This window comes from Phalaenopsis equestris, unplaced genomic scaffold (genome assembly GCF_001263595.1).
Source record: "Phalaenopsis equestris unplaced genomic scaffold, ASM126359v1 Scaffold001070, whole genome shotgun sequence".
Classification (NCBI taxonomy): domain Eukaryota; kingdom Viridiplantae; phylum Streptophyta; class Magnoliopsida; order Asparagales; family Orchidaceae; genus Phalaenopsis; species Phalaenopsis equestris.
This window is the reverse complement of record NW_018165509.1, coordinates 198,686-222,974: the sequence shown is the minus strand read 5'-3', so window position 1 is coordinate 222,974 and position 24,289 is coordinate 198,686. Positions and strand designations below refer to the sequence as shown.

The window sequence follows — 24,289 nt, the reverse complement described above, 5'->3', positions numbered from 1 at the left end:
TAAATACATGAAATGTAATTTTAGTAGTAGTAGCTCTAGTGGCAGAGATGATCAAATCATTCAAATGTGTGAACGGTTTAGATATCTCGGGTCCATTGTTCAAAGTGATGGTGATATAGATGGGGACGTTATTAGTAGAATTAAAGTTAATTGGTTGGAGTGGAGTAATGCATTGGGTATATTGTGTGATAGAAAAATACTATTTAGACTTGAAAAAAAAATTTTATAAGATGACGGTTAGACCTGCAATGCTCCATGGCGCAGAATGTTGGACTTTAAAAGAAAAGTATAAAACAAATTTAAGTGTTGCTTAGATGAGAATGATTATGAGGATGAGTGGTTTGATACTTAGAGACAGTGCAAAATGAATATATTTGTGATAGGGTTAGTGTAGCTCCAGTGGCAGACAAGTTAGAGGGAGTCGTCTTAGATGGTTTGGTCACATTAATCGTCGACCATCTGATGATCCGGTTAGTAGAGTAGATATTTTAGGTTTGACTTATGTTAAGAAAGACAGAGGTAGACCTAAAAAATGAGCACATTGTATAAAAAATGATCTAATCTATTAAAGTTAAATGAAATATGACACTCAATAGGATACCTTATCAATTGAATGTATAGTCGAGTACTTAACTTCAAAAGACCACTACATGTTTTGATGATTACATATCCCCATATATGAGTTTTTTTTCTGTTATACCACTTAAAATCTTTGGGCATGTATCATTTCTTCATATCCATTCCCCAAACCGCACCAAACTTGACCCTAAATCTAGCAAGTGTATTTTTATTGAATATAATTCAAATAAAAAAGGGTATAATTGTTATTCTCCTGTACTAGAAAATACTAGAACTTCATGAATGTCACGTTTTTTTAAAATTAATTCCACTACCCCAAATTTGATATTCAGGGGGAGAGTAGTGTAAATGAACATCAATTTTAGAATGCACTCGATGACACCTACATGGCCTCACAACCTACTCATCTTCAATCCCTTCCACCTATCTCACTGATCCTTGTTGAGGATGTCCAAACAACCCAACATGAAGTCCATAATAAAGTACTTCGTGCGTACTTAAGAATAATGAAAATGTTGAGCATGTGGAGGGCAACTTGCAAGCTTAAAACTGCTCCAACCAAAACCTATAACCACATTTATTTGAAATTTCAGGAGAGTAATCAAGATTTATTCTCTTCCTAATCTGGTATTGATGGCAAGGAAAGCTGTACTAGATACCCAATTCAGGAGAATGTAACTTATGGGAAGCTATCATCAACCTATAGAGCATTTACATCTAATCTTGATAGCACGCAGATACCCAAGTTCATTCATGAAGTCATTAAAAATCATGAATAGAGAAAAACAGTTGAAAAGGAGATTCGAGTACTAAAACATAATAATACATGGATTCTTACTAAACTCTCTCGGGATAAGAAAACAATTGGATGTAAATGGGTATTCAACATCAAATACAAAGTTGATGGGAGTATTGAGAGATTCAAAGTAAGACTTGTTGCAAAAGATTTCGCTCAAGCCAATGGGATCGACTATCATGAAACTTTTGAACCAAATGTCAAATTGAACACTATCAGAGTCTCCATTCAAGTGTAGTTAACAATGAATGGAATTACACCAATTTGACATAAAAAAAACATATTTCTGAATGGAGATCTAGAAGAAAAAGTATACATGGAGATACACACGAAGACTTGAGAATAATTCCAACAAACATCTAGTTTGCAAATTTAGAAAATTTCTCTAAGAGCTTAAGCAATAACCAAGGACATGGTTTGAAAGGTTTGTTGAAACTATGAGATCTAATGAATATTCTCAATGTCAAGTTGACCATACTCTATTCACAAAAAACACTCAGAAAAATAAGATTGATGCCCTGATGGTATATGTGGATGATATGATTCTGATTAGTAATAACGAAAAGAAAAATTTCACGATCAAAGAAGTGTGTGCCATTGAATTTCAAATCAAAGACCTCAGAACCATAAGATGTTTTCTTGGTATAGAGATAGTAAGGTCCAAGAAAAGCATCATTATATCACAGAGGAAATACATCCTAGATCTTTTAAAGAAGATAGAGATGATTAGATGCAAACCTACTAATACTCCAATAGATCCCAACAAGAAGTCTAACAAGGTAGAAGAAATTATATATGTAGAGAGAGGAAATATATCAAATATTGATAGGAAAACTCATCTACTTGACAGATACTAGGCCAGTTTGCTTATTTTATCAATATTATGAGCAAACACATGAATAATGAAGAGCATTTCAAGATGGTGTACAAGATTTTGAAGTTCCTCAAGAAGACATTTGATTATTGATTAATTTTTTAGAAAACTAGAAAAAGAGAAATAGAAGTCAACCCGGTACTAGTTGAGCTGGGAAACTCACTGATTAAAGGTTCACTACAGATTACTACTCTTATGTATGAGAAAATCTTGTTACATGGAAAAATAAGAAGCAAGTTATTTCTAGAAATTGTGTAGAATCTGAGCATATGGCACTCGCCTTAAGAATCTGTGAAGGGATCTGGATTCATAAATTGTTAAGGGAGTTGTGGTGAACCTCTAAGAAGCCTATACAGATATTTTATGACAATCAAACTACTATAAGTATTACCAAGAATTATGTGCATCATAAGAAGAGGAAGCACATTAAAGTTGATAGACAAGTCAATTTTGAAAATGTTAAAGGTGGAATTATACAGCTAAACTAAATTCTTACATACCAACAAGTTGTTGATGTCTTCACCAAAACTCTTCTTTTAAGTATCATATCAGAGTTCAATACCAAACTTGGTCTCTATGACATCTACATTCACCTTGAGGGGGAGTGTTAAAAAGCCTGGAAGAAGTCTTGAAGGGCCAACCAACCACCCTTCAATCTCCCAAGATTAGATTGGGAGTGCGAACTTCTTAATTAGCTTTATTGTCTTCCTATTTATGTTCTTTGCTATTTTTAATTCAAAATATTTATCTTCCAAATATAGATTAGATATATTTGGTAAGTTTGTAAATTAAGTGGGATTAGTTTCCCGATATATATGTACCCTATATGTGAATAATAAATCAAGCAATTTTCCTTGCCAAGTAATTTCTACACATACATCAACACTGGCACACAAGTCTTTGTGAAAATTGCGATAATATAAGAGACAATTAAGGGCCACAAGGAAAACATCACTAATCACACTAATGATGGAAAAAGAAGAATGGGCATGAAGATCATAATAGGAATGTAAGCTCAGAATTAAGAAGAACATCTGGCAACTAGAATTACCTCAATCCTCCTTCCAGAATCCAAGCTTCAAAACAATTTTAAGGATCTACATTGCTAAAGCTATGGTACAGGTTAAGCAGGTCTAAAGCGCATTAGTTGAGCATAGGTTGGGCTTGGAAATAAAAGGTGTTTAGATAGGACGCTTATTTTGGGTGTCATTTGGTTTCAACACCTTTGTATTCAAAAAATTGCTCAATGCTGCCCTTGTTGATTTTGACAGCGACCCACAGAATTATTGCAATGCATGCTTGTCAGAATATTAAATACGAGCATGATGGCTCCAGTTTTATCTTCATAACAAAGATATTCAAATGAGTAGGAGAAACAATGGCAAATCTTGGAGTTTCAAAAGTTCACATTATCTTCAACAAAGTTCAATCATAGCATTATTACACCATGGGCTTCCCGGGAGATGCCTACTATCTATCCTTTCATTTGCTTTTATCCAAGGGAGTGACCCAGCCCATATGATGAGTTGAAGTGAAGTTCGATATCATTGGGTTTTGATGGTTGATGCTCCAAGTATGGGATTATTAAAATACTAGGGTTTCCACAACACTCAAGCAAAAACCACATATGAAGATCCCTAATTCAAGAATAGTCCTTTATATACATTCAAGCCTGAAAATACCCACATAAAAGTTGATACAGCTAAGGCAGAAGGAAAAAAATATGTTCTTATTCCATATGAAATATTTAAAATTAGTTAAAATGAAATAAGCATATACTTAAAAACAAGATAAGGAGAAAATCGGATGAATCCACTTTTGCCCTACATCAGTTCGCCCGGTCCAAAATAAATTCTTCTTTGAATGGTGGTGGTGGAGATGAATTGATTTGTGCACATTATGTAATCAGTAAATAACTTCTAAGAATGAAATAATCATCCAGAGATTTTGGAGGTCATTGAAAAGCAACCATCCTTGTGATTAATGGAAACACCTCAACCCATGTCATAGTAGAAAGGAATACAAACTGAATGTAAGACTAGCTAGGGAGAGGTAATAGAGAATTAATCAATTGGGAAATATCACTGAGGTAGAATTGCGGATAATCTCAGGAATAACACACTGGCGGTTGAAACAAGAACACAATATCAGATACGGAAATAGAACTTTTGATCAGATACATCATAACAAGAAATTTAATATGAATTAATCGATGTGCAATAATGGCAATATTACAAAAGTATCACCGAATAAAAATACAATAAAATAACTCAGTTATAACATATTAGCTGTATCAGTAACTAAAAAAATATTATCACTTCAACAATACCAATTAATTTCACTTTTAATGAATTTCTCCTTTCTTCCATACAAAGATTATAGACGTCTCAGCAGTTGTCCAAGTTAGGCACGCAAATTTGTTCCAATAGAACCGGAAAACCAACTAGAAGTAGTTCATCTAACTTCATTATATGTCGAAGCATGCTAGTTCAGTTTTCCTTCCCAAACAAGTAAACTAAGAAACCTACCTTATTACAAGATTTGGCCCTCCTTCACCGATAGCAAAGTAAATAAATTATTTGACTCTAACCCACTCAATATGTGCAAAAACACAAGGATTTCTCTATGTTGCTCTCAAATGAATGCAAAATTCAAATCAAATCTATTGATTCTAGATCAAACTTATCAAAAAGAAAGAGTGAAGCTCCTCTAGGTATCTATTTGAGATCCCTTGCCATAAATCAAAACATATAGACACAACGCAAAAGAAATTGAGACCATATTCATACATTGATTGATTGATGAAACAATGAGGTAGTAAAAGAAAAATATGTGTGGCTCTCAAATGTTAGTTAAAACATCCTAGTTGTGCCACCACATGGGGCCTGAATGGCATGGAAGTGCTTTCGCAAGACATCCATTAAAGTCAGGCATACAAGAAAGATTTCTTATGACGTCAATCAGCTAGGTCTACGTGAACTCTTTCCATCACTCTTACCATCTTAAGTCTTAACTCCATCACCTTTCCCAAACTAGCTTCCTCCTCTCTACAGCCCTTTTACAATATCGCCCTGATATAAATTCTCAACTGCAATCTTAAATGTTAGCCAATGAATCCACCAGGTCCTAGGCACCTAGCAGATGGGTAAAAATAGGATAAATGGAAAGTCCAACCAAAACTTCTAACAGCTTAAGAAGTATGTCGAGTACATTTGAGAGCCATTTTTTAACCTATTTTCTCACTGCCATGTAAACTAAGAATTTAACACGAAAAGAGATAGTCTTTCACTTGATGAACTGCATTTTACATCGTGCTTGAACTAGAATGACATACAACAACCCAAAACACACTACAAGAAAACGATGAAACTAAAGAAAAAATGACTCCTTTTAAGAAAACAGCCCAATCAATAAAAAAACACAGGCCCGTTTTCTAATTAACATGAAAATGAACAGCAATATTCACACATAATCAAATTTTAACAGGTGACCAGCACTGAAAGTGCTTTACCATATAGCAACAAACAAACATAAATAATTTCTTTATAATATGAACATAGCAACAACCAAACATAAACAAATTCTGTCAGCTAGCCTGCATTGAAACTATTTTCCCGGGTGTTCAATCTTGCAGCATGTGGTCTGAGCTTGTGGCTCAAAATATTTCAGAAAAGAATCAGCTCCACAACACTCTGAATCGTGAGAAAGAAATAGAACCAGTGGTGTGCGGTGGGGTGGGGGTTAATGCATAATATATATATATAACATTATATATATATATATATATATATATATATATATAAGTCTCATTGACATATAGAAGTTTCACTAAAGGATATGACAACTAAACTGAAGAGCAAAAGAGTTTTGCAAAAAACAATTAAGAAAAGAACAATAAAACAAAACAATTTAACAAATTACTCTGGCACTTTTTTAAGAGTATGTGTATAACCATGACAGAATTGCAGAATTCAAGTATAACAGTTATGGAAATATAAGAAAGTTGGAAAGAATTGAAGAATTTAAGTATAAAAGGTATGGAAATATTAGAAACTTGGAGAGAGGCAACAACTTAAGCCCTTATTTGGAAATGATGAGGGAGATTGAGTCGAGGCATGGTAACAGGCTACTTAAAAGTACAGCTACTAAGATGCTTAATATCAAGCACTTGCTGATTTACATAGCCTGGAACTAGGGGTATGACAAACACAGCCCTGGGCTGCCCCATGTTTAATTATATATGCAGCTGCTTTCTGTGTTAAAAAACAATGCAGTCACACATACATATCTAAATGAGACTTTTTAAATTACAATTAAGAAGTGAAATCTGGTGAGGCTTTTTAGCATATAATTAAGCAGTAAAGGAATGAAAAAACTGATAAAAGCCAAGCATCAGCATCAGCAGATAACAAGCACACACCTTAGGAAGCCTAGCAGCAAAAGTCCTCACATAATCTTCACCAATGTTCTTCACTATACTATCCAGAAGATACAACACGGGTAATTTTTGATCTTGTGGGACCTGTGCAAAGCAATGCACTGCAACAGTTATGATGAATAGAATTAACATTCTGATGGACTCCATCAAAAACGAACAGAAAAGGATAATATCATAATTAATGTTATATAAAGGACCATTTGGTTGCTTGAACTGAGAAAATATGTTTTGGAAAAAAGTGAAACATTTAAAATTCCATCATTTTTGTTGAATTGTTAACAACAGGAGTTCTTGCTAAACTCCGCAAATCCCTACAGAACTGCATGTAATTTAATGATTTTATTTTCATATACAAAATAAATGAAAATAAAATCTATCTCCTGGAACTTGTTTTCCATTAATATGCAGTCGAATGGACCCTAAGGCAGTGTTTGGTTGCAGCAGAAGATTTACGTTAATATGATTTATCAAATCCGCGGATTCCGGTTAGTTCGCCACGAAGATGGTGCGGTCGAGAACTGCGACGTAAATCTGTGTACTCCGCCTCCTACTCGGATTTGATAAATCTTGTTTGAAGGCGCAGAAGAGACAAAGAGGGGAGAAACAGACAGAACGTGAGAGATTTTGATTTACCTTTGAATTTCCATTTTTTGGTGCTTGGATGGATTTAGATGAAATCCAGGGTTAAATCCTATAAGAAGTTTGCTACCAAACACAGCCTAAGAGCGGAGAAACAAAAAATCCAGGATCAGTGTAAGTTATCAGTCAGAGAGCGACTTTTTGCCACAACTTCTAGCGGTCTCCCCTAATGATAACGTCTTACCGCACGCACAGAAGCGAAACTGCAGATTGGCTAAAACATATAAACTATTCACAGAAGTGGCTAAATTTGAAATAAACCACATTTCGTGGAGAAAGAGTTTCTCAACGACCAATAGCCAATTAATAAATATATATGTAAAACGAGTAAATTCCAAGCTTCTTTTTTTTTTTTTTCAGGCGCTGTTTTCGCATTGAATCAGTTGGAGCGTGTGAGATATGATAGAGAAACGCATTTCAGTTACAGCAACATCACTGCAACTTAACATCACCGATAACTGCTGATACCACATCAGATCAAAAAGTTGAAAAATAAAAAAAAAGGACGGAGTTTATTAATTTATCAGCTTTCAATCACAAACCAATACTCCATAAAAATTCCAAACAAAGAAATTGAAAATCCTTATATATCCAGATCGCCAAAACAGACTTTCAGAAGCCCTAAAATGCCCGTTCAACGATCCGCAGAGTATACCAGCCCCCACCTCGTCAATCCGGGCGCATACAGCCTCCGCGATCCCCCTAGCGTGTTCCAGCTGTTCTCCGGCGATGATGGTTAACTCCGTGATGATAGGTTTCGAGTTGAAAGTGAGTTCCGTAAGAAGTTCCCCATACATCCGCACGATCTCGTTCTCGCCTGGTGGAGGCGGGGTCTCGTCCCCACAGCCCCTTAAATCCTCTTCCCGGTCGCGAAGCATCACACGGAAGCGGTCCAAGATCGAAGGCGTTGCTCGCGGCGCCGAATCCGCCGGCGGCCGGCCTAGGCGATCCTGCGCAAACCCTAAGGACCTAGGGTTTTCTCGGGCGGCAGAAGCAGAGGAGATGAATCTCTCGTCACTCATCTCCGAATTAAAGTGTAGCTGTAATGGCGAAATCCCTAGAGTTAGTAGAAGATGGAGCCTGGATCGCTCGATGCCATGTAAAGAGATTCTGCGGCCGAAACCTCTACGGCGTTTTCCCGATCGGCCGTTTGCCCCTTCGATGCTTTTTCGCTCGTGGGATTCATTCGTAATCAGTGGATTGATTCGTTGAAGAAATTATTATTTTAAGAAAATGTTCAAATTAGAAAATTCCTATAAAATCTATATATATATATATATATATATATATAGATTTTGACTTATTTTCTACCTAGTTTAAGGGTGTGTTTGGGGCAGCTTGTGCGTTTCAGGATAAACAGCTTATCCTAATTTTGACTTATTTTCTACCTATTTTAAATCTTATTCAACCTGTTTCATTTGTCTAATTGGGTTTCTGACTTGAACGAACAAATCGATGTGGTATTTCCCTGAGGTGATTTTGTCGGTACTTGTCCCAAACGGACCATAAATCTTATTCAACATGTTTCATTTGTCTAATTGGGTTTCTGACTTGAACGAACAAATCGATGTGGTATTTCCCTGAGGTGATTTTGTCGGTACCCTTCGTGGAGTTTGTTGCTACTGAGCAGGAAACCACATCCACAGCTTCACCTAGCCCAAGTTTAGAGATAGGTGTTTGTTGTTTGAATAAGGAAGAGTCCATTTTATTTTCAAATGAAGATTACATGTCTTGCATTGTTGTTGGTCATTTTGTAAGTTTTGCACTGATCTATTGGCTTGTGTTGTTGTCGGTTATTTTATGTAGATCTCTGGCCCGCATCTTACATTTGTCGAGTCTCGGTCGGATCTCCACCCTTGACAGGATTCTCCCAGTGCTAAGCATACTAAGTCAATATTGTCGCTGCTTTCGTAGGGGTAACCGTCATGACTCAACTCTGTGGTTATTTGTTACACTTCACGGAGCATGTGGCCACTGGGAAAAAAACTACCTCCAGAGTTATACCCAATCGAGTTTGGAAACAGGCTTATGATGTGTGAGTATTGCAGGCTTTCTTTCGCCAATTGGACGTTTGAGCATTGTTGTCGACTCTATTGCTTAGGTTTGAACTCCCCAAGTATTAATTAAACATTTGGTCATGGGAACATTGGCCAAACATATGGTAGTACGAACTTTGTAAGTTCCCCGAGTGTTGTTCAAATTTTGGATGACATATTTAATTAGCCAATTCACGTTTTAAACATTTCTTAAAAGGAAAATTTTGCAAATTTATTGGAATGAAGATGCCTTTTTTTGTGGTGATACAAGGAGTGTTTAAGGAAAGAATTACTTAAGATTTTCTCTATTCCACATTCGGGCAACTCCATTATCGGATATAGGTCTTCATTTTATAAGCTCAAAGGGCGACTCTTTGATCAACATGTATTGCTGATCATCTTCTCACGAGCTATTGGATCAGCTTTTCATAGAACAAATTCTCCTGAGGTAAAATTCATTTCCCAAACATTTTGTTTTAGTAGCAGGTGGTACTGCTCTGAACCTCTTATTGTCGAAGAGCTGAATTGGTTCGATTTTCTTCAGCCAGATCAAGTACGAACATTTCCTTGTTGTCGTCCGCCTCTTGCAAGTAGGCCAAGTTCTCTTCATCGAACGCTGACGTTGTGAACCCTTTTGCTATGATGATTGTACTCAACCGCCAGCATTGCTTCCATTCCTTGAAAAAACATTTAAGGAGTTTGCCCAGTTTTTGTTGAAGGGGTCATTTGAATCACTCAGAGGAATGAAGAAAGAACATCAACTTAGTTCCCCTTAGCTCCTCAAACTTCTTTTATAGCAGGATCAGAATTATCTTGTTAGCAGCCAATACCTAGTTATTCATTCGTGGGGTGATGTATCAAGGCAAACTTTAGGCTTATCCTCTAACTTTGACAAAAAATACATTACCCCTTTGTTTGTGAACTATGTCCCATTATCAGTGATGATGATGAATGGTAGGTCATATAGAAAGATGAAATATGTCCACATGAAGTTCTTGACGATTTCTGCAGTTATCCAAGAAAGTGGTTTTTTCTCTATCCACTTCGAGAAATAATCGACCATGATAAATAGAAACTTGTGATGGCCATTAAACAGAGAAAATTTCCTGAGAATATCGAGTCCCCAAATGGCGAAAGTTAAAGTTTCATGATCAACTGAAGCTTGTGGGTCGGTTAATATTGTAGTAGGGCATACTTTCAACATTTATCGCACCACTTAGAGAAGTCTTTTGCATCCTTCAACAATGTTGGCCAAAAGTACTCCTGTCATTGGACTCTATGCAATAGTATTCTTTGTTCAGAGTAGCTCCCACAATCCCCGAAATGCATCTCTCAGAGGAATGGATGATATTCTCTATTTCACTTTCCCCTACACACCTCAAACACAAAGAGGACTAACTTCTAGAATAGTTTTTCTTAGATCATTAGGTACTACATAGCTTTAAACTTGAACCTCCATAGGTCAGAAATTTCTTTAGCAATTTCCCCTTCCAATTTTATGTCCCTTCACTTTGCATTTCCATCACCTTGTGTACTTTGATGGTCAGTCATACTAAATTCTGTAGAGTTCCTTCCCCTAAGTAGATTCATCAACATTTTATGGCTTTGAAACAGGCAAACCTCCAAATCTTTGTTTTTTTACTTTGTTGAGATATTTGGCCATCATTTCATTTATGTCTGTGAACTCTTCATTTAATTGGTTTACCACCAACTGCAAGTAAAACTACAACAGTAGATGTATAGATCTCATTTTGTAAGTTAGTCGTACGCTTACTATCAGAGCCTCGCACTCAGTTTTTTGTCACATCGAACTCCACCTAAACTGAATGATCAATTTGATTTCTTGTCAGACAGCTCAAAGCGAGTCTAAGGCCTGCTCCATACTGGTTTGAAGTGTCATCGTTGTATATGATCCAAGTTTGTTTGTCGGTAGTTGTTCCTTCATTTGGCTCACCTTGTTTGGAATAATGAGCCAAAAAGTCTTCCACAATTTAAGCTTTAACCATCGTACTAGTGATCTAGGTGATATCAAATTCACTGAGCTCCACCACCCATTTAAGGAGCAAACTAGAGTGTTTTAATTGAGTGAGCATGGATTTAAGGGGTGGTCGGTGATGATCCAGATCGGGTGCATTTATAAATATGGTCAGAGCCTACATATTAAAATAATTAAAGTAAAGGTTAGTTTTTCCATGATTGAATAGTTGATTTACTAGTGTAGTAAACATGAAATTACTATCCTAGCAATTCTAAATCTAGCACAGAGCTGACAACCTCAGCTCTCACCTTTAAATACAGCGAGAGTTCTTCATTAAGCTTCAAACTTTGTAGGAATGGTGGTGATGCTAAGGAATTCTTCAAACTTATGATCGTCTGCTCACAGACAATTGCCTATTAAAAAATTTTGGCTTTCCAAAGGGATTTTAAAAATGTGACGCACTTGTCCTCTAATTTTGAAATGAAACTGTCGAGTCCTATCATTCAACTAATTAGTTTATACATGTCCTTAGTGTTTTGAAGAGAAGGCATGTTCAATAATGCCTGCATTTTATCAGGATTAACCTTTATGCCTTCGGGATTAGGAGGTAGCCCAAAAATTTATCTATTAAGGTGCTTAACCAGTGTATCATCAACATACACTTCTATATTTTTACTCTTTGATTAAAAATATTACTTCCATGAGATGTTGGTATGTGGCCCCAGTATTTTTAAGGCTAAAGGATCTTACATTGTAATAATACACACCATTGATAGTAATAAAATTCATTTTTTTCCTTTGTAAGTCGAATGCATCTTCATATGGTGGTAGCCCTAGAATACCTCTAAGAAGCTCATAGCGGTGTGATTGACTATTGAGTCCACCAACATGTCGATCCTCAATAGTGGGTAATTATCCTTTAGGAAGGAAGAGTTCAGGTTGTTGAAGTCCACACACTTCTTCAATCTTTCATTCGTTCGAAGCCATTACAATGTTTAAGATGTACATTAGGTATTAGACCTCCCGGATATAGCTTGTTGCTTTTAGCTTCTAAACTTCTTCTTGAATTGACCCTGTCAGCATTATCTTTAAAAACTGAATCTTCTATCCCATCGGTCAGGCGACCGGGTTCACTAACTAATGGCAAGCACAGCCGAACGGAATCCCCAACATCTCTGATGTTTACTGAGAAAAAACATCATAGTGCTCTTTGAGGGTATGGATCAACTCTTCATTAATTACTACATCGAAGTTTTTCCTTATTAGTAAGGAGTTACCATTCACCCACTGGCTTCAAGTAATTCAAGCATGGTTTAACTAGTCTCAAGGCCCCATCTACACCTATTCTGGAGGTCGAGCAGCTCCTGCTTGATGTCACTGAGCATTCAGAGATAATAGGTCTTGGATTTCTCTAAATTCCTCTGAACTATGATGACTTCTCCGTCATCAACGAACTTAATGACAATGTGGTTTGTAGAGACCACGACCTTGTAATCATTCAATAGAGGGTGACCAAAGATCGTATTGCAGATTGGATTGGAGTCCACTACCAGATAATCTTCCATGTAATAGAATTGCTTATCACTTTCTCCCTTAGCACCTCCTTCATTTGGCAAGAAAATATGTGGAGTGGGTCCGTCGACATTACTAGTTAGTTGGTCTTAGGTTGGTGTTACTAGTCAGTTGGTCTTGGGGTTCAACTTGTCAAACACAAACTTAAACAAAATGTTTCTGAGTTGCTCGTGTCAACAAGAACGTTGCCCACCTATAAACAATGATGTCATTGTAATTATTTCCCTTTGGGGATAGGCTCTCATTGATGAATGTTATTGGTGGAAGGAGCTACATTCAGAGCGAAGGAAAACATGCAAAGCCTTCTGATCGGAGCCTCTTTTGATTTGCTCATCTAGCTTCAACTCACTAAAAATTGTTGGCACAAACTAAGTGATGTGGATGATGTTTTCCCTCATTGTTTCATCCATTAATTTTTTTTATTGGAGCCTTTCAAGGCCATTAAACTGCCACTCTATGCATCACAAATTTCTTGAGCTTCTTAGCTCTAATTAATTCCTCAACCAGGATTCAGAGGTGCATGCACTTTTCCATGTTGTGGTCGTGTTCTTCATGGAAGCACAATACTTCTTGGGGTGTTGAAGGAAAGCTTTGGCCCTCATCGAGTATGTCTTCTTGAAGTATTCATTATTTTAGAGGATATATACTAACTCAGTCATCGATAAGCTTAGAGGCATAGCCCTTGGTGCTTCATGGTCATTTATTAGCCGCTCATGATAGAGAGACTACCTCTAGTCAGCAAACCTCTATTGAACACCATGCGGATGACTCTTGTCAGCCCCTTGTTCTTAGGGTGTCCGTCTGCCTTCAAGACATGGACAAATGGGAGGATGTTGGCCATCCTTTGATCACTACCAATTATTTTGCGAGAATCTCTTCTGAGATCGGCGGTCGGATGATTTTTCTTTGTGGTAGGTGAGTTCATTGGCATATTCCTCGACCGCAATATGGTTGTTGGCTATCTTCAATAGTTAAGCCAAGGTCTTTGGTTGTTATAGGCGTAGAGTGTATTGAAATCACTCTCCCCTCAGCCCTTAGAATAAAGTTACATGTTCTACTACAGGCTACAAAACCTACACCTCCAACATTTTCTTGTGGAATAGAGTTACGTAAGTGTGCAGACTCTCGTGCTACCCTTTTCTAACATGTCACAGGGCTTGTGAGCTTATCTGTGACTTATGAGTGTTGGAAAACTGTGTCACAAACATCCTCTTGAAGCCAACAAAAGAGGTGATTAACCTAGTGGGCAATGCATTAAACCTCCTAAGGGTCAACTCTCTCTGCATATTGAAGAAGAGCTGACACTTTAGAGTCGGTGATTCTCACCAGGCAAACATTTAACTTGAAGGACGTGATGCAGTCGATAAGATCAAACTGACCTTTGCAGGAGTCTAGCGAGGAGTTTAGCGGCAGAGATCTAATGGGAGAACGTATTCTCTGGCTGGTGGCCGACTACTTCATTTGGCAAGATAATATGTGGAGTGGGTTAGTCGGCATTATTAGTTAGTTGGTCTTAGGTCGGTGTTAATAGTCAGTTGGTCTTGAGGTTCAACTTGTCAAACACAAACTTGAACAAAATGTTTTGAGTTGCCCGTGTCAACAAGAACGTTGCCCACCTATAAACAATGATGTCATTGTAATTATTTCCCTTTGGGGATAGGCTCTCATTGATGAATGTTATTGGTGGAAGGAGCTACATTCAGAGCGAAGGAAAACATGCAAAGCCTTCTGATCGGAGCCTCTTTTGATTTGCTCATCTAGCTTCAACTCATATAAAAATTGTTGGCACAAACTAAGTGATGTGGATGATGTTTTCCCTCATTGGTTCATCCATTAATTTTTTTATTGGAGCCTTTCAAGGCCATTAAACTGCCACACTATGCACCATTCTATGCATCACATATTTCTTGAGCTTCTTAGCTCTAATTAATTCCTCAACCAGGCTTCAGAGGTGCATGCACTTTTCCATGTCGTGGTCGTGGTCTTCATGGAAGCACAATACTTCTTGGGGTATTGAAGAAAAGATTTGGCCCTCATCGAGTATGTCTTCTTAAAGCATTCATTATTTTAGAGGATATATACTAACTCAGTCATCGATAAGCTTAGAGGCATAGCCCTTGGTGCTTCATGGTCATTTATTAGCCGCTCATGATAGAGAGACTACCTCTAGTCAGCAAACCTCTATTGAACACCATGCGGATGACTCTTGTCAGCCCCTTGTTCTTAGGGTGTCCGTCTGCCTTCAAGACATGGACAAATGGGAGGATGTTGGCCATCCTTTGATCACTACCAATTATTTTGCGAGAATCTCTTCTGAGATCGGCGGTCGGATGATTTTTCTTTGTGGTAGGTGAGTTCATTGGCATATTCCTCGACCGCAATATGGTTGTTGGCTATCTTCAATAGTTAAGCCAAGGTCTTTGGTTGTTATAGGCGTAGAGTGTATTGAAATCACTCTCCCCTCAGCCCTTAGAATAAAGTTACATGTTCTACTACAGGCTACAAAACCTACACCTCCAACATTTTCTTGTGGAATAGAGTTACGTAAGTGTGCAGACTCTCGTGCTACCCTTGTCTAACATGTCACAGGGCTGGCAAGCTTATCTGTGACTTATGAGTGTTGGAAAATTGTGTCACAAACATCCTCTTGAAGCCAGCAAAAGAGGTGATTAACCTAGTGGGCAATGCATTAAACCTCCTGAGGGTCAACTCTCTCTGCATATTGAAGAAGAGTTGACACTTTAGTGTCGGTGATTCTCACCAGGCAAACATTTAAGTTGAAGGATGTGATGCGGTCGATAAGATCAAACTGACCTTTGCAGGAGTCGAGCGAGGAGTTTAGTGGTAGAGATCTAATGGGAGAACGTATTCTCTGGCTATTGACCGACTATCGTGGGCCCAAACCAATGTTTATCTGTCAATGCATACCCAACACAGTCTTGGTGCTAGGGATCTTCCGCTCTTTTCTTGGCCAATAATGCTCTTCAACCATTAGGTGCAGATTCTTCTTAAGGTTTTAGCTCTCTTCTTCTAGTTACCACTTCTCTACTGGCCTCTAACATCGAGCCCAACATTTGATTTTTTATCCTTTGAATTTGTTGTTGCATAAATTCCTTAGTGCACTCCATGTTTGCTGTGTCTCCTTGATGGGGTTCTTCTCCTTGTGCTTCTTTTCTTATTGATGACATGATTCAAGCTCACCGTACCTTTCAGAATGTTGAATTTGAATCTATCTTATAAATCATAGTCAAGGAATAAAGAGTGAATTAGGAGAGAGACAAAGAGAAAGAGGGAGAGAAGGAGAGTGCACAGTAAGAACCTGATTCTTTTAATGGTCATTGATTAACACTTTACTGCAAAAATGGGCTCCCTATTTATAGACAAGGTGGTATAAAGTGGAAAATTATATTAATTCCTCTTATTTTTTGGTAATGTTACATGTTGTTTTAGTAATATAGAAAATAACGGCGCCTATGCTTCAACAACCATATCGTTCAGTTGACAGGGACATGTAATCCTTGAGTCAGCCATGCACATTAAGCCAGTTACGTCATCTTGGGGTGATGGGTTTGTTCTGATGGTTATTCGGTCTTTCAGAATTCGCTCAGTCCCTAGACTTCATTTAGTTGGCTTGGCTTTTGTTTAGAACTAACTGTCGACTGTTGAACCTTGGATGGATGACTCATGTTATCAGAATAGAATTGGGCTGTCAAGCAAAGGGTTAATCACTGTAATTTGACAGGTAGTCTACCCTTATTATTTAGAGAACCATTTGGAGAGTTTGATGAATATTCTATGATGAGGCCTCTGGGCCATCTAAAGAAACTTGAAGGCCCATGCAAAACGTCTGATGATATTTGGAAGAGAGTTAGCTTGGTTCCTTCTCTCAATTAGATATGTTCGATCTTTGACCCGGAAGACCTTCGCTCGGTTGACTTGACTCCAACTTTAAGGGATCCATTATTGGTCAAGGGGATCCTTTGGTCTTGTACTAACATAGTGGTCCTTAATCCTTTTTTATTGATCATCATTGACTATACTTTCGTCTTTTAGTTTGTTAATTTTTCTTGAGATTCGTGTCAATGTATTTCTAACACACAGGTCGCCTCAAATGGACCCTAAGTATGAGTTTAGTAAATATCTCTATTATATATTTATTTAAACGAAGACATTCAAAATTTTTGATTAAATGCATATAATAATAATATAACATATAATCATGTGAACATTTATCATAATAATATATGATATAGTCTTGAATATTCAAAAGATATAATTCCTTAAACATCTATGCACAATCATCATCCAGTATATCTCTCATTCTTAAGCATTAAAACTTCATCGTAAGCTCCCTAAAATAAATATCAATGTTAGTTCTTTTTTTTAATGAAATCCAAATACAATTATAAATTTTTCCAACACCAACAAAAACAAGTTTTACAACGAAAGAAATAAAAGAAAAACCCTACGTTAAAAATGAAAAGAATTTGAACCTCAATTTCATTGTTGAAAGAATATTTGAATAAGTTTCCAACATCTATTTTGGAATCTAAGATTCAAACATTATATGCAAAATTAGCTTCAATAAGGCTATAATATTAATTTTAAAGGTTATTTGAACCTTGGCAGTACCATATTTGAATTATGTATGATTAAGGTTTCTTAATGGAGGAATATTTTTTATTAATTTTTATTTATCATTAAGTATATCTATTATTATATTTATTTTAGTCTCGTAAAATTTTAGTCAGTTTAAATAATTATATTTATGTATATAAGAATTTGAAAGAGAAAATTGCAGTATCTAAAGAAATTCAAAATTGGTTCAAATATCATTCTAACATTGAATATGAGATTCAAATGTTATTTGTTTTCAATATATGGTTCTCTTTTCAGCTCATAAGTTATAACCAAGAACTGTTTACATTAGAAATAATAATAAATGGGTTCATACTTAAATAGTGAAAAAAACAAAAATTATTGTCCAACACTAAATTATACTTATAACTTCATTTAATGTAATCATATTTGATGTAAAACACTAGTATTGAGTTTATTATTAAATAGTCTTGTAGGACTATGAATAACTATAAATTTTTTTATTGAAGCAATGTAGTCACATGTTATGTCAATGATTGATTTTATTTTATGATGTAATGCTTATTATTATAATGAAGAATTTAAAATACAACACATTACAAATTAATGCTCATAGTATAAAATAATGGATGTTATATATTACAATATTATAGAATGTTAATAAATATAAATCAAAATTCAATGCACATTTATTTATGATACATTCATTATTTGAATGTAGCGTAAGAACTCACAAAATGTTTTAAAGTATTGATACATAATCCACATAGATCTATGCATGTATTTATAATTTAAAAGTAATTTATGCTCCATGTGTGATTATCAATGCAGATTAGCAAATATTAACATCAAGAACTTTCAATCATATTTTCAACAATTTTTTTAACGAAATGACATTTTACTTACATGAGTCCTAGAAACATGCATATATATCACTAAAAAAAATACTTAAAACATAAGTATCTTACATCAATTTTGTGTGAGTTTTCTATTATAATTCACTCATATAAGAAATATTTATGAAACAATACACAAAGTAATGCTTCAAATATTTCATAATAATCAACATGTTAACAACTTCATATCGTGCTTTAAAGAGTGTCATACCTTATAAAAACTTGATGAATAGATGATCAAAAAATCTTGATATTAATATTTACTAAGATTGGTAGTTGTGTCAATTTTGAAAAATGAATCATTAATCACTTTTAAATAAAAAAGATGCACATGCTCATGTGAAGTTATTAAAGCAACATCTTTTTATCATCTTTTTCATCAAGTTTTTTAAATAATGGTGCTTAGCATCCATGAGTCCTAGATGTTTGGCATATAAATCAACATCTATTCAGAATGATGAATATCATTCTGTAATATCAATCTTGTGTTAGTTTTCTATGACACTTCACCCATGTAGATAATTTATATAAGACATATACTATAAATTAGTATTTTGAATATTTCATAATGATAAATATGCCAACTACTTTGTATCATGGTTAACAATGTGGCATACTTCTTGAAAACTTGATGAATGAATAATTAATTAATCTTGATTTTAATTTTGGCAAAGCTTGGTAGTTGCATTATTTATTATATATGAGTAATTAATTACTATCAAATTGTAAAAATATACTCACACTTATATGAAGTTGATTAATATTAAATTCTATTAATCATCTTTTCAACATCCTTTTTGAAAAAAATGTTTTTTCATTTCCATGAATCAAATAATTCTCATGAGAATCATTACCAAATATTAAAATTATCATTTTGTGGTAGCAAACTTGTGTGAGTATTTTGCAATGTTTCATTTATATAAATAATTTATACAATACATATATTACAAACTTATATTTTGAATATTTTTGAATGAGTAATATTGAAAGTATCTTTGATGTAGGACATCATGTTAATTAAATAAATGAAGTCAAAGGTCTAATTATAAGAGCCCAAACAAGAATATAAGAAAGTTTCAAAGCTAGAGCCCATTCAAGGCCCTTCACGATAGCTAGTCATGAAGGAATAATTTAATTATAGATATTATTTATTACAATTTAAATTAGCTTCTAGAAGTTTAACTTTACAAAGTTGGTGTCATGTATAAGCTGACCTAAATAAAATGAATTAATTAAGGAAGTTATTGCCACATTCCACCATTAATGACTACACACTATTCCTTTTAAAGTTTTTATCCTTTTTTCTTTAATTTCTTCAATATAATCTCTAGGATTGATAATGAATGTTTTTTATCATAAAGGAAGTATTTCAGGTAACTTTGTTCTCTCTTTATTATTGATATTTAGTGACCTCAAGTGTGTGTTTATTCTTGGGTGAAAATAAGTATTTTTCCATATTTATTTTTCTTTAAATAATTGAATATCCATCATTAATACCAACTTTAAGCCCTTAAACACACTTGCTCCATTTCAAAATATCTTCCATCTTCAACAAACCGGTAAACAAAGCATTACACAATATTCAATTATCTTCCTATAGCTTTTGGCTAAGCTAGAGAACATAAAAAAACTAATCTTATTCTCTACTCCTCAACACTAATATAAATTCATCCCAATCCCACCATTTATTTCAAATCATAGTTATACATCTTAAGTTAACCATCCATAATCATTTATATCTTTTTCTCAACATTAAATAGTTCTTTCAAAGAGATCTTTCAAATCAACCTAAATTGGCTGAATATAGATTATTCATTGCATTTTAACCACCATACCCACCTAAGCCTTTTAATATTATGCCAAAAATTGTAGATCCAATTTTTAGATATCAAATAAAATACTCATACTCTTTTTAAATCTTAATCTTATTAAAAAGACCACTAACTACTATCATATTTGATATTAAAAGAAATATGAGAGGAGGAAGCTCTGGTCAAGACTTTTAGACAACTAAGAAGTTTTTTTGTGAATTTCCTCTAAATACTTGAGAGTCCTGCTAGTAATGTTGAGAAAAACATAGTTTTATACTTGCATAATCCCTTATTCTTTGTAGTTTTCTACATCAACACAAAGTAAGCACCCATTAACTCTATTATGGAGCATCATTACCAAATTTTTAGATAAAAAATTTATCCTTTGATGACACAAGGATCATTCACACTGATTTAGAGACTTTAGCCCCCAATTATTATAAGACTTCTTAAATTGTAACTATACAAAATATAGTTCAGTTAAGCCCAAGAGAGTTGATGTACCACACTTAATGTTGACGAAATAAGTAAATATAAAGGTCCAATTATAAGTGTCCAAGAAAGTGTCTAAGCAAGAACCCATTTATGGGCCATAAAAAAAGTCTAATCATGAAGAAATATTTTAATTTAATTTTTTTTAATAATTCATCATTAACTTCTAGAAGTTTGACCTTTCAAAGCTACGAGAATATATGGGCTGACCATAAAAACTAATTAATAAAGAAAGGTGTTTCTCACCTTTTAAGCCCTTCACCACTCTTCCGCTACGTCTAATGGTCATCTACATTTCCATCTAAAGTTTCCCTCTTTTTATTTTAATAATTTTGATCAATGTAATCCCTATAATTAGGGATGATATATAACTTAATTTTTATTTTTTTAATACAAAATTTTGAGTGAAAATTGTCACTTTCTACTAGAAGCTTATTGTCCATGAGTGTGCCTTTTTTTGGGTGAGAATAAAAACTTATCCTTTTTCCTTCAAGTTATTCACTATCCATCCTTAATGCTTACTTTAAGCCCTTCACCACTCTTCCGCTATGTCATAAACATTTTCAATGATTGGGAGCTCTAGAGTGAGTTCACCAATCAGGGGTACAAGTTAGATCACCCAGAGTGGTCTATTATCGCAAGTTTTCACTAGCTTGAGTAGCAACATCACTTGCAACTTGTGTGGCAGGCACAAATGTTAATCGCTCGAGATGAACATAGCTTGGCTCGAAATCGGATTATTAGCAGCCCTAGTAACGTTAGAGCTGTAAATTAAGCGAATTTAGCCCGAAGATTATTAATCGCTCAAAAATTGATGTGAATTTTGGCTCAGATCAAGATCATAACGAAATTTTGGATTGAATTTTTTTCCAAGCCGACCCAATTCGGCTCGATATCCAATCGTTAACAGCCCTACCATCACCTAAATCAGTTCATTTTTCTTAAATCAGTTCTTTTAATCCTACAGCCAACCCCTGCAAAACTATAAAGCAGCACTTTAATAAATCATCACTTTTCCTTCACGTCTCCATTACCATCAACATCAACTCAACTACTCTCACTTTCACCAATTTTGAATCCAACCAAAAGAATTACATGAAACGTAATCACATGTCTCTATGCCTTCAACTAATGAAATACTATCCTTGCACTCATAGAACTCCTTCCATCTTCCATTACAAATATATCAATCTGCTTTTGTCAAGCATTCACATTTCTGTCCGCCCCCAACCATGAGCTTCCTCACATTAATGGTTGCTCTTCTGCTAGCAGCTGCTCCACCAGCTCTGTCATGGAGCAAAGAGGGCCATATCATGACCTGTAGGATTGCTCAGGTAATTAATTAAGCTTCTTTTTCTGTGTTTTAATTACGCCACAAATTTTACCAATTCTAACATTAAGATTGTTGGCAGTCTCTTCTTCATGAAGCAGCAGCAGAAGCAGTCCAAAACCTGCTGCCAGACTACACCAAGGGAGATCTATCATCTCTCTGTGTTTGGCCAGATCAAGTCAGGCACTGGTACAAGTACAGGTGGACAAGTCCTCTTCACTTCATCGATACGCCTGATAAAGCATGCACCTTTGATTATTCAAGTAACTAAAAACTCTTCAGTTTTTCAGAACTTCTATCTTCATCACCAAATTCTAAGTTATGAGCTTAGCAAGTAATTTTATGTTGCAGGAGATTGCAAGGATCCAAAAGGAACTGAAGATATGTGTGTTGCTGGAGCTGTTTCCAATTTCAGTACTCAGCTTCTACACTATCAACATGGCACGGCCGATCGCCGTTGTGAGTCAGTTCTCTCTGCTCGTGTGAATTAAAGTCATATTCATGTTTGTCCTATAAGTCAAATCGAACCGGCCGGTGCCGGTTCGACTGATTAGGTTCAAGTTCAAAATCGTTTCTACATTGAATCTCGACTGGTTAGGTTCAAGTTCAAAATCGTTTCTACATTGAATCAGGATTGAACTGTCAGAACTGGGGTTAGGACTAGAGAACTAGTGAACCGATCAATTTTAATATTTTGATTTTGATTGTAGGGCCATAAATCAGATTTTTAAATTAAAAAAAAGATAAAATATCATGTCTTAAATTTTTTGTTTGGAATATTGTTTTTCAAAGTATTGTCTTAAATTAAAATAATCTAAATATTTGTTACATCAACCTATTTAAGTCTGATTGAATCATTGAAACTTGAACCTTCTCTTCTTCTGCTTTAATGTCCGGTCCCATTTTCATAACCCTGAGTTTGATTATTCGTGCGTCCTCTCTCTTTTTGAATAGATAATCTCACAGAAGCATTGCTATTTCTGTCTCATTTCATGGGGGACATTCATCAGGTAAAATTTTCAAATTTTCAATGATTTTTGTCACCAATTTTTGCAGATGAATTGAAGGCCCAATTTTAATTCATTTATTGTTTAGCCGATGCATGTTGGATTCAGTAGTGATGAGGGAGGGAACACAATTCAGGTGAGATGGTTCAAGCACAAATCTAACTTGCATCATGTAAGTCCTGAAATTAAATGCTGAATGAAATGAAATTTACTTTTTTGTAAATTTCACATTTTTTTTTTTTTGCAGTTGTAATTTATGTTACATTTTTCTAAAATTTTGAAGGTCTGGGATAGGGAGATAATCCTCACAGCTTTGACAGATTATTATGAGAAAGACATGGATCTGTTTCTTGAGGATATTCAGAATAACTTTACTCAAGTAAGTCATACGAGTCATGGCAGAATGAACCCTGTAAATTCGCCCAGGAATCAGATTTAGTAAACATGGATTTGTCCTCGAAAAAAATGACAAAATGAAAGCATATTCGTTTTAACGGAGCGCATGATTTAAATTTCACTTTTTTTATGTTTGGTTGGATTTACGTTAAATTCATGACTAAATCCTGTTAAATTCATGCTAACAAACACCCCCTCAGATTGATCTAAAGGAGAAAATATCATATCCGGAAAGTGTATGTCAATTCATGACTAAATCATCTTAAATTCATGCTAACAAACACCCCCTCAGATTGCTCTAAACGAGAAAATATTATATCCGAACAATGTATGTCTGGACAACCACGACAACACACCAAACTAAAAAATGGAGTGAAAACATGCATACGGTTATTTAGATTTGATTTTTCTTTTCATAAAGCAGAGTGTGAAGGCAAAAATCATTTATGAGCCTTGAAATAACACGAATATGACGCAATAAGTGAATCAACGATTAGGGAATGAATTTACTCGTCATGGAGTATCTAACAGTTAAGTTGTTTAAAAAAAGAAAAGGAAAAGATTATCATGCGGATTATGTCATGTTGTTGATATTTTGATTGGCTAATTTGCAGGGTGTTTGGTCTGATGACATCTCATCTTGGGGAGATTGTGAGGATCTCTCTTCTTGTCCGAGCAAGTGAGATTGATTCAAATACAATGATGATAAATTTACTCATTATTACTATGCTTTGAATGATTAATGTTTAGTTACGCATCTAACACCTAAAGTTAATGATTAATGTTTAGGTGTTAGATATGTAAATACTAGGATTGTGTGGTATCAATGTAACCTCCCTGTAACCT

At 35.2% G+C, this 24,289-nt stretch overlaps 2 protein-coding genes across 7 annotated transcripts in view; one reads left to right on the top strand and one right to left on the bottom strand.

The window, feature by feature from the left end:
• The window catches only part of LOC110032952, a 33,576-nt gene extending 25,031 nt beyond the window's left edge, over positions 1-8,545 (bottom strand). For 5 of the 6 annotated variants that reach the window (XR_002294905.1, XR_002294906.1, XM_020736745.1 and 2 more), the window contains exons 1-2: positions 7,992-8,545; positions 6,670-6,771 (exon numbers count right to left, since the gene is read on the bottom strand). Coding sequence is in view for 3 of the 6 variants with exons in the window: in XM_020736745.1 (XP_020592404.1) it covers positions 6,670-6,771; positions 7,992-8,348 (459 nt within the window). In the remaining 3 variants the exon portion in view is untranslated. Of the gene's footprint in view, positions 1-6,669; positions 6,772-7,320; positions 7,399-7,991 lie in introns of those variants that run through there. The other variant, XM_020736747.1, reaches the window with a different exon arrangement.
• A 13,328-nt stretch (positions 8,546-21,873) lies between these two features.
• Positions 21,874-24,289, top strand: part of LOC110032960 (endonuclease 1) — a gene marked incomplete in the record, with an annotated part of 6,994 nt that continues 4,578 nt past the window's right edge. The window contains 7 exon segments of the mRNA XM_020736768.1: positions 21,874-22,044; positions 22,123-22,303; positions 22,392-22,499; positions 22,995-23,050; positions 23,136-23,183; positions 23,331-23,426; positions 24,058-24,122. Of these exon segments, the coding sequence (XP_020592427.1) occupies positions 21,943-22,044; positions 22,123-22,303; positions 22,392-22,499; positions 22,995-23,050; positions 23,136-23,183; positions 23,331-23,426; positions 24,058-24,122 (656 nt within the window).